An 11,775-nucleotide genomic window follows, 5' to 3' on the forward strand; every position below is an offset into this window, starting at 1 on the left:
TTATTTTGGTCTGTTTGGGTTTTTAAATGATAGTTCTTTTTAGTTAACGAAAATATTAACCAAGTTTGTTTTAATGTCTAGAGTGATCCGGTCACCTGCAGTGCTATTAAGTTAGCACTGTGTAATTAAAAGTTCCATATCTGGGTGCAGAGCTTCTCAGCACAGTGTTAGGGCAGGGATGAGAGTTCAGTCCTTACAGCAGTGGGGTTCCCAGTCCCGGTATGCGTCAAGTTCATCCCTGTATCCCTAGCATCCTCCAGTCTAGTGCTAAAGCACATGGTGGGAACTCTGTAAATATTTGTGGAAAGAAGGAATTTCTGCCTATAATATTCAGCAGCGTATATTTATATGTACTGATTTCCAGGGAAGCCTGAAGCGGGGTTGTATGCGGATTTTTTAACTCTAAGAGTTAAAAAATCTTAGAGGTTTTAACTCTAAGAGCCAATAGTTACAGCATTTGACTGGTCATGAAGTTATTGAGGAAAAATACAAGGCAAACTTTAGTTCTGCCAGCAGGAAGAAGTTGTTTACAATCTGTGATAGCACCCTTATGGATGTAGTGGAGCTTCAAAAATATTAGACTATGTGATCTTAGCTTACCTCTCCCAGGTATATAAGGTATTACTGTGTATCCGGGGAAGATTGTTCTCTAAATCGAGAGACCAGTGAAATATAGAATCGATAATGTTTCCTCAAGTTCATCTACTGGTTAAATAAATCAGCACAGTACATGTGGGGAGTGTACTTAAATTTTTTTCTTAAAAACTTGAGGTAAAAGCTAACAATTCTTTGGAGACTATTTTCAAAGACATCTGCCTAAAATACTTTCTTCTACACATAAGTAAGTGAAGCAAATGATTTGGATTCCTTGCTTCTCTTTTCTGCTCCTGATACTACATATTATGACACCTTAACCTTTGGAATATTAGAGATCTCACAATAACATCAAACCCACCTCTGAGAAATGAGCAGATATGGAACCAGAGAGGGTCCAAGAGTCCACAGAGGCACTGCTCCCTTTGAGAGTGCCTGGGGGTGTAGGGTGGGGGGATGGGGCTAGGGGTAGCAAGTTAGAAATAAATTAAGGTGAATCCTTTGCTTCAAAAACTTGCCATTTTCTATTTTTTGTTTTACTTTTATTCTTTCTGATTGCCTGTGATAGGTTCATAGGTACTGGTTTATTTTTTTCTTCAAGATTTGGTATTTATTATCCTGAATGAAAAAATAATTGGGGGCATTAGATTCAAAGAATTTATTAACAAATTTTCATGCTGTGTTTCTTGTTGCTTTGGTCAGTCTCCCTCTACACCTCCCCTCACCCCCTTTTTTTGTTTAAATATAAAAATTGGGGTGGAAGAAATGGAGAACTTTCATTAATCAAGAGTAAAATGATTAAGTGGAGATCATTTAAAGGCTTAACTATAGAAAAATAATTTGTATATTCTGCCTCTGGGCTATTTATCTTTTTGAATTACAAGTGCAGTTCATTTATTTTTTTATTTAATAATTAAATTGTTTTGTTTAATAATTCTTCAAACCTATTAAATGAAAATAGATCAGCTTTATAGGTAACTTGTGGCATAATTTGTAATCTTTAAAACATGTTTGTAAACTTGTTCTCTGAAGCATGTCTTCTTGAATCTGATAACTGGGTCAGAATTGCTTTTTAAAGAAATGCTCTTATGTGTCATGAAGTTAAACTTAGCTGGAAATTTTAGGGTTAGCCAGATCAGTAGCCTTTTAAAGAATCAGTGCTGTATGTTATGCTTCCACCTCCCAACCCCTCTTTTTCTGATGGAAAGATCTTCTTGTCTGTTGGTCTCTAGACCTCTACAACTGGATAGGACCCTTCTCCCCCCTTGTTAAAAAGTATGCTTTAGTGTTGATTTTAGGTCATCTAGTTTCCCACTGTGTAATCATATTGGCATCAAATTTTTGTACAGCTTAAATTCTACTATAGCAAATACACATTTTTTTTTTTTTTTTTTGGTATCATTTGTCTCCTTTTAAGAAATAAAACCTACAGTCTCCTAATCATCAGCACGGAAACTTCCTTTTAGAAAAGAAATTTGCTTTTTTGCTTTCTCCTCCCACTCCCCAACAAGCAGAAATAGAATTAGGAATATAGAGTTCGACAGCAGGTATACTTTTGAACCTACCTGTTTTCACTTTCCTCATTTTATTTTTATTTTATTTTTCAGTATTAACGGGAACATCCATAGTAGTGTGTAAAAGCTTTCACAATGAAATCCGAAGCCAAGGATGGGGAAGAGGAGAGTCTACAAACTGCTTTCAAGAAATTAAGAGTAGATGCATCAGGGTAATAAATATGTAATACTGTATTTGGAAATTGCTTACCTGATTTAAATAGCCTTTCCTCTGACGAGCTCTTTGTCTTCTGAAATCACTTATTATTCTTAGAACATTTTAATGCTAATAATATGACATCCTGCTAGATTTGGTATAGCATTGTTTTTACTTATAAAAGAAATGCTTCTGTTAAATTTTGAAAATAGCGACTAATTTGTACTCCAAGGTTGGGTGTTTTGGTTTTCCTTCACCACCCCCCTCTTTTTAATCAAACATTATCAAACAGTGTCCCATCAGGGATTCCCTACACATCTTTAGGGAATCACAGTATTTTTCACTAAAAGTGAATTGGCTCAATAGAAATCTGTGCAGACATTGTCGATTTCATGGGCTCTGATTGCTGAGCTTATCACTATGGAAACCTCTATTCATTAGGATTCTGTTACTGAGATCAATAATCTTGGACCCTTTGGCCAAACTAATTAGAGCACCTGCAGACCAGCTGCTGTCTCAATGTTAATATTTTACCCTTTGTAAAATGTTGTGTGCAGAATTCTGCTCATCGCTATTCTTTACCCCAAACCAGAAGAAATCTCACGTTTTTAATGGATACAAGTATAACTCTTTTCCTGAATGAACAATAAACACGGGAAGCTCAGAGTAGAACACTCCATACCAAGGAATAATAATCCTTAAAATGAATTACTTGCTTACCATTCCTTAGACTGTGACTTATGTGCGCCCTATACATTGTTTAATCCTCACTACTAACTTTGAAGGTATGCGCCACTGTTATTCCAGCTTTCAGGTGAGCCCTAGATGAATTAAGTCACTTGCCAAACATCACATTGATCAGAAGTGGGAGAGCTGGGATTCGATCCCAGACAATTTGTCTCTAGAACTGGTGCTCTTAACCATTCCTTTATGTGGCACTTTGAAGACAACATGAAGAAATGCATACACACCTGGCATACCAGGTAGTGAAAACTAAATGGATGTTAGTTGTTTTTATAGCTGTCTGCTGATCTAGTACTATTCTGGCCAGAGGTATTATCCTAACAGGTTCACACAGTCACTCTAATAGGTGCTCACATTTGCTTCCATGACACTTCAAATAAGTTTCTTTTTCCTCTCAGTGGTTTTTCTTACATGGTCATCTCATTTTGAAATTGATCAGTGCTTTATAAGCCATTTGGGAAACGGAAACACATTGGCCCAGATTGTGGTCATAGGATATTCCTTCGTGATTTCTGGTGTAGAAATAAAATTCTTTAAAATTGGAATGTGTACACACACATAAATCCTACCGTGTATGAATTCATATAAATAACTCTTGATTTACAGACGTTTTTCCTGGTGTTTTAGAAGTTGGAACATAAAATTAAGCCATTTCAGTACCTCTTAGGATGACTTGGAACATAAAAAAACTTTCAAAATATCTATAATATGTGGTTGAATACAGTGTAATTGTGGCATATGATATGTCTTAAGTAAAATTATAGAAAAAGAAGAGGTAGTGGAGAACATTTGTGAAAACCAAATGTAAGTAGAAGATGTGAGTCATTAGCATGACTAAGGGAAAAAAGACTTGTGTGTGGTGTCTCATATATTTCTGGTTGTTTCATATTGTTGCTGATTTACAAATGGGACATCTGAGGTACTGACTCATAAACTAAACAAGCCTTGCTAGGAATTTAGTATGATCCTGTTCAACAGGTTTTGATTCATAATGGTATTTGTCTTATCAGGATAAATCTCTATATTTATATAAAACATATAATCTTTTTTTTATCTGACTAAAAAGTAATACATGCTTGCCACAGAAGAATTCACAGAAACAGAAAGTAAAAATCAGTTTTTAACCATAACCACTGGTAATTACTGACATTCTTCACATAGCACCATATTCTTTATATAATTGAAAAATAATGTGTATAGACATGTATATCCCTACTGCCATGCCACTAAAAGTTCTTTATACACTAATTTTTAATAATTTCCTACCATTGCGTTGTATGGATGGGCCCTAATTTATATAATACAGTATTTCTATTATTAGACACTTAGTTTATTCCCAGTTACCTTTTATTTTAATATCTTTTTACGTTAGATTAATGTCTGTAAAGGATTTTTTTCAATAGCACAGCATGAGTAATAGTGTGTGTATGTGTATTGAAAAGGCCTGGAGAGATTTATCCCAAAGTGTTAATGTTGATAATCTCTGGGTTGTGAGATTATAGATAATTCTTTTTCTCCTGCCTTTGAAAATTTTCTGTCTTCTTCACAGGGAACTCGTGTAATTTTAAACTGCAAGGATTTAATTCTGAGTAATATTTCAAGTTTATTACTTGTGAAAATTATTTTCCCAATAGTTGCATAATATTTGAAAATACTCATTTTCAAGTTAGATTGATTCTCCTAAAGTTTTTTTGCGCCTGAACTTAGCTCCCATGGCTCTGATTTGCTCACATAAAGTAAGTGGTCAGTGTCATTAGCATTCTTCCTGGACATGAGGCCTGATCTGCCCCAGATAAACAGCCTTAAAGGTCTATTTATAACCTGCTGCTGGTTATTCTTAAGAATCACTCTTTGACTTATAAAACTGTGGGCTTCTTGGGATCCTCTAAATTTTATTTTGGAGGAAAATTTATACCAAAACTGAGCAATTTTTGAGAAACCCAACTAGAAAGAAAACAGAAGTATTCATATAAGTTGTATTTCAGCTGGTGAGAGCAGTAAGTTCTCCTTTCACAGTTTCCTGTAACTGTAAACTTTGCTCGTCTTCAGGTCCATAGTGTCTCTGTCTGTGGGAGAAGGCACCAGCGTCAGAGCATCGGTCAGAACAGCAGCAGATGATAGCAAGCCTAAAACTGCGTGTGCATCTAAAGACAGTTGGCATGGGTAAGCGCTTCTTATTGCAGATGGTTTTTATCTCAATACCTTAAAATATTACTGACTTTTCTCTCCTGAGTATCCATCCAGGAAAGAATGTGTTAGGTATAGAACCTGGTTAGACCCCAAAATTAGAGAAGACCTATGCTCCTCAAGTGTGAATTTGCCCAGACTTGCTGTGTGGCCTGGCCCATAGTCATTTTTCATGAATGTTCTGCATATGTTTGAGAAGAACAAATCATCTCTACTCACCCCTGGGTTCTATATAAGTCCACTAAATAAAACTTTTAAATGGTATTTGAATCTTTTTCACAAAAAATTTTTGTCAGCTTGACTTATCAGGAATTGACAGTGGTATGTTGAAATTGCCCCGGTGGGAATAAATTTGTGTATTTTCCCCTTACCTTCTATATTTTTGCATTTTGAAGCTATTTTATTAGGTTCAAACAGTCTCGGTTCATAGCCGTTTAGACTGTTTTCTTAAGACTATACTTTCAGGGATCATTTTTATAGCTCGTTTCTAGAATGTTTTCTTCCTAGTAATTTGAGATTTTTATTATATAGTGACATTCTTTATCCCGCAAATGGCTTTTGTCTTCAAATCTATTTTATCTGGGCTTAATACCGCTAATCCAATTGTCTTTGTTTAGTATTTGCCTGGTGTGTAGTTTTCTATTTTACTTTCAACCATTCTGTCTTTAAAATTTTTAGGTCTGTCTCATATAAAAATACCTATGGCTAGGTATAGTTTTGTTTTATCTAACCTAATAGATTTTTTTAACTCCTAAATTTAGTTATTTACATTTATTTTGATTATTGATACATTTGGACTTGTTTCTGTTGTTTCACCTTTATGCTATCTTGTCTTGCTGTTTTCTGTTTTGCTTTTCCCTCTCTTTCCACTTTCTCTCCCACCTTTAAAACACTGTTTGAAATGGGTCTGTTTGCTTTTCCCCCCACTAGTTTTCCTTCTGCTGGCTTGGGGATGGCGTACCTTATTTCTGTTCTTTCAGTAGTTAGCCTTGCAGTTCTTGGATACATGCTTAATAAAGACAAAATATCTTAACCCTCTTCCTTAGAAATCCTTTTATTATGACTTCCTGACTTCTTTGGTTTAGTTGCCCAGTATTTTATTTCTATTCCTACTTTTTAATCTCACAAATTAGGTTTTACTTAACCTATTTTATTACCACTTCAATAGGCTATTTAGGTTGATCTCATAATTTTTTTGCTCTACATTCTTGCATGTCAGGCCTTATGTATAGGATCACTTTATTCTGAAAGCACTTCCTTCAGGAATTCCTTCAGGTCTGTAACTTGTAAATTGGGCCTCTGCATTATGCAATAACTTCACATAGAATAAATTTGAATGGTGCCATCTGGATTTGTATAGCCTGTCCTGTTGGTAAAGATATTTTGCCCTATCTGAAAATGTCCATTTCATTTTTGTTCTTGACAGATATACCTAATTTAATATGTTCGCAGCCACAGTTCTAGGTTGAAAGTTAAATTCTCTTAACACTTGAAGGTATTCATTGTTTTCTGGTTTCATTGTTGGTATTGAAAAGCCTATTTTCAATCTGATTATTGTTTTGGAAATGATCTGTCTAGTCTCTGACTGCTTTTAAGATGCTCCTATTTTTGGTATTTTACAGTTTGCCTGCAGTGAGTTTAGAAGTGGATTTCTTATTTGTCCTGCTTCAGTGCCCTATATCTGTAGATCTCTCCTTTCATCAATGCAGAAAATTTCTTACCCATTATCTCCTCAAAAGTCACTTGTCGTCCGTTCTCTGTGCTCTTTCTCTTAGAGACTCCAGACTTCCCATTCTGTCTTACAGGCCTCTCCTACTGCCTTCTAGGTCAGGGCTTGGCAAACTTATTCTGTAAAAGGGCCAAATAGTAAATATTTTAGGCTTTGGAGGCCAAGAGGCAAGATCAAAGGATATCGTGTATGTGCTGCTGTCAGGGAGAAAACTCCTGCCCTGCCCTGCGTGCCTGGTCATGGTGGGTGGGCACGCTGTGTTCAGTGACTGACAGTGTCAGGATGAAATGTCTGGCCTGGCAGGGTGGATGGGTGAGGGCCGTGGCAGGGTCACTTTTTGTCTCAGTGTCGCCCAGATTCTGTCCCGGCTTTCAACTGAGGTTCTCCTATCACTGCCCCGCGCTTGCCCCCAGCAGAGCCCCAGTGTGTAGATAGATGGTAGCCTGCATGAGCCCTGGACAGTGGTGTGGTGCACCTGCTGGCAGTGTGGAGGGGAAAATGGGTGAAGGGGTCACCCTCGCCTGGTGTCTGTGGCTCATGGACGAAAGCAGATAGTGGACTGATATGACCTGTAGACTGCAGTTTACTGACTTCTGAGTAATTCAGATTTATCTTCCAGTTCAGTAACTCTCCCTTAGTTTTATGTGCTCTGCTGTTTAGCCCATCTGTGTTTCATGTGTAAAGCTTTACTTCTTAAAGTTATATTTTCACATTTGCTTGGCAGTTTTGAGTCTCTTTTTTCTTTGTTTAGTTCTTTAAATATTTTACAAAAGGTTATATAGTGTGTCTGATAATTCCCAATACCTGAGAACTTCAGGGAGTGTAAATCTGTGTGTCAGCTGTTACCAGTGATAGAAATGACCCCTGATCTGCTGCCCTGGGCAGTGATCATGGCATTAGCCTCACAGTGGTATGGTCATGGTATTCAGGACCTAGGGCGCAGTGCTTAGGTTTTGTACATCAGTTTAAATCATCAGTGCAGGGTGCTTCCTCCAGATCCACAAGCCAGAGGCTCCCAAACCACAGCTCAGAACAGTAGATACTCTGATTCAGTTAAAAATTACCCGTTAGCTTACCTGTGTATGTAGCTACTTAATAAAGAGATGTTGAAGTTTTTGATACATAGAGACTTAGTAGGTAGCTTGAAAATGGGGGCAAACGCAGATAAGGTTTAGATTCAATGTGAATATACAAGCTGTCCTGCCTTGTGTAGTTTGTCACTTCAGAGCCAGTAAATCTGAAGGTGGTCCACTTTCATGGAGAATCGGTTCAGGAGAGCTCTGTACCCCAACATCTGTGTTTTTTTTTTCCTTAGGTCTACAAGAAAGTCTTCCCGAGGAGCAGTAAGAACCCAGCGCCGTCGACGTTCTAAGTCTCCTGTCCTTCATCCTCCAAAGTTTATACATTGCAGTACAATAGCTTCTTCTTCCAGCAACCAGCTCAAGCACAAAAGCCAGACTGACTCCCCTGATGGCAGCAGTGGGCTGGGAATTTCAACCCCTAAAGAGTTCCATGCAGGAGAATGCTCTGCTTCTCTCGATACTAATCACACAGGGGCGGTTGTTGAGCCTTTGCGAACTTCGGTTCCGAGGCTTCCATCAGAGAGTAAGAAGGAAGACTCCCCTGATACTACCCAAGCCTCCCAAGCAAGTCTCAAGGCCAATGATCTCTCTGACTTTCAATCCGTTTCCCAGCTAAACCAGGGCAAGCCATGTGCATGCATAGGCAAGGAGTGCCAATGTAAGAGATGGCACGATATGGAAGTGTATTCCTTTTCAGGCCTGCAGAACGTGCCTCCATTGGCCCCAGAGCGAAGATCCACGCTTGAGGACTACTCTCAGTCGCTCCATACGAGAATTCTGTCTGGCTCCCCTCGCTCCTGTTCTGAGCAAGCGCGAGTCTATGTGGATGATGTGACCATTGAGGACCTGTCAGGCTACATGGAATATTATTTGTATATTCCCAAGAAAATGTCCCACATGGCAGAAATGATGTATACCTGATAGCAGGAAGCTAACTAATATGCTTTAAACCAATGAAGGGTTGTCAGAGAGATGTAGTTAATAATGGCAGACCTGCGGCCACTTTGCGTGAGAAGACATCTCCTCCTGCTCACTGTGCTTGCAATAAAAACTTTTCTTGGCATCTCAGTTAATCTCCATTCTTTAAACTTACTCTCTGAGTTCTTATATACCCATCAAGGCAAGCAGATCAAAGAGAAGTCCCTCTCATTTACTAATGTTTCGAGGGGTGAAGAAACGATAAACTTGTTGACTGGTAGCAGTGGGTATTTGGTAAAGCCTTTGTAAAAACAGTGCATTTTTCACATGTGCTTAAGATTTGGTGGCCAAGGAAAATGCAATGTGGTTTTGTGACTGGACTGAACATTTGTCATGCTGTAGTGGCCAGCCCAGAATATTAGAAGTGACATGACTGATTTAAGCCATCTCTGATTTAACGCAAGATTTATTGTGTCTTTAAAGGTTTCTTACGTTATTGTTAAGCCAGAGATCTAAGGTTTAGATTCAATATGAATAAACTAGCTGGCCTGCCCTGTATTGTTTGAGAGACTCATTAACCATCACTAAATAAACCCCTGCTGGTGCTGTTCACCCTGAGGCGTGTCACGTGAAGTTTCTCCTTTAAGAAACCACTGGCTGGGGGCTGCTTCAGTTGGGGGGGGGGTGTGCTATTTGGTAATGACCTCCATCTCTGGCATTCGAATACTGTCAGCATGTTTTTGGCAATTATAATGTGGACCTTGTGCCTCAGTTTCACGTGTTCTGGATAGATATCTCCTTGGATGACCCTCCTAGCCCAGCACCTCCACAGGGGTTTTATAGATGCTGTATTCGGTATTTCTGATCATCCAGCCCCAAAGCCCCCAATTTCAGCTGGAGGAGGAGTTCTTGTCTTGTTTACGTGACTCCAAAGTGGATTTTGCAGATGTCAAATAACTTGCATTTTAATTCAGACCATCTTAAGCATACCCACCAAATGGGGTGATATCTGTGCAGCTATTTTAACAATGTTAACAAAGTTTGTTTTATTTAGATAATAAACTCAGTTGTTACTCTATCAATAAACACCCCACAAACATTAAAGTTTATTTTTAACGGTGGGACCTGGGCTTCACCAGAGTCATTTGTACCTGGAGAGTTGGGAAGGACATTTACTAGAAAATCTGGACTTGTGAGAGACCCCTGCTAGTTACTAGCTTAGTATGGATCCAGTAACATGTGAAGGCTGCGGTGAGCAGGAGAACAAAATGCGCTGTCATCGCACCAGAAACAGTGATGGAGGCTGCTGACTACCAGGAACAGAAGGCCCAGGATTCATCTAAGGCTTGGGCTCAGAAGCGCTGTCTCAGGACGCGGCGAGACTCTGCTACACTTCACACTTGTGGATCCCAAAGAGCCTTTGTTTATGTGGGTTTTATCACGTTAGAAACTAAAGCTAGGAAGCTTTGAAACTAGGTATTCATTTTTTAAAAGCCTACTGCCTGTTAACATTTCCAGTTGAAAAATTATAATATTAAGGAGAAAAGTGGCATTGCTTTAACATTTTTGCAAATCTAATGTTTGGCTTAATAGAACACAGATTCTGGTGGCAGCTGCTGCATTCAACTTAGGATGTTGCCTGTCATGTGGCCTCTGGAAAACTAATGAGAATGAGCATGAAAGCAATGTTACTATGATGAAAATGTTCTCACCGCGCTATGTTGAAAGATCGGCTTGAGATCATTTGGAGAACCACTAATCTGGGCTATTTGAGAGCTTCTGGGTATAAAGTACCAATGAGCCCACTTTCACCTCTGATGAGAGTAATGGAATAAATTGGGTTTAACATGTTACATGAATTAAGGTAGTTCCCAAGTCTCTTAAGTCCTTTTTAGTTTGCTTTCAAACCAGTGGTCTGGTTATTTAGTCAATTCTGTCTACCAACTAGACAGTCACCAGAGAAGGAAAAATGATGCCTGTTGTTCTTGCAAGGCTGTCAGGAAAGGAGTCAAGGTGGAAAAGACAGAGTTCCAATGGTTGGGTAACCTGCTGGAGTCCAAACTCAGATGAGCGCTTAGCCATGCCAGATTCCTGGAAATCAGCTGTAAGTAATCACATCTCAGTGGAAAACTTCCTCAGAACACAAAGCTGGAGCTAACAATGGCAGCTCATCCCACTTAGGCCAAGTGTAATAAGGGCATCTCATCTGGACATTGACCTTTTTGCCAGTGCAACTTACTGAACCAATCTTAATACATCCTGGAAAATGGATTCAGATTATAGATTGCAGGAGGGTGTTTTACTCTGATGTTTTGAAAAGCACCATCCTGACGTGCCTTCAGTAACTAACCATTGAACATTTATTCAACAAATATTTATCAGAGGCCTACAACACACCAGCTGTACTCTACTGGGTGCTGGGAATAGAACACCTTGCTGTCCTCAATGGAGTAAGTGCTGTGAAGAGGGTTAGGAGACAGGGCTGGCACAAGGGGAGGTTTGCTATCTTACTGGGGTGGTCAGAGAAGTTTCTGAAGAGATGGTGATGTGAGCAGAGTCCTGAGGAAAGGGAGGGAGTGAGCCATGTGGATTTTGGGGGTGAAGAGCATTCCCTTGTTCAAAAGAAAAAAAAAAAAAGGAAGGATATTGGTGTGGTTGAAGTGGGTGAGGTCACAGCACAGGCAGAGCTGCCCAGATTGTGGAGCACCTTGAAGAAGGAGCCATTGGAGAGGAATTGGGATGGATTATAAGTCTCGTCTTTTAAAAAGAGTACTGGCTACAGTGTGCAGACTAATTGGGGAGCGGGGGAAA

At 39.0% G+C, this 11,775-nt stretch overlaps 1 protein-coding gene across 1 annotated transcript; it reads left to right on the forward strand.

Annotated features, from left to right (window-relative positions):
• Positions 1-1,809: 1,809 nt before the first annotated feature.
• On the forward strand, positions 1,810-8,967 carry OSER1 (oxidative stress responsive serine rich 1; the record flags this gene model as incomplete). Its single annotated transcript, XM_084247867.1, has 3 exons — positions 1,810-2,320; positions 5,098-5,211; positions 8,280-8,967. Exons 1-3 carry the CDS (start codon positions 2,244-2,246, stop codon positions 8,965-8,967), a joined length of 879 nt encoding a protein of 292 aa, XP_084103993.1. The 5' UTR covers positions 1,810-2,243.
• Between the last annotated feature and the right edge of the window lie 2,808 nt (positions 8,968-11,775).

The sequence above is a fragment of the Talpa europaea genome (genome assembly GCF_964194135.1).
Source record: "Talpa europaea genome assembly, chromosome: 11".
In the NCBI taxonomy this organism is placed as follows: Eukaryota; Metazoa; Chordata; class Mammalia; order Eulipotyphla; family Talpidae; genus Talpa; species Talpa europaea.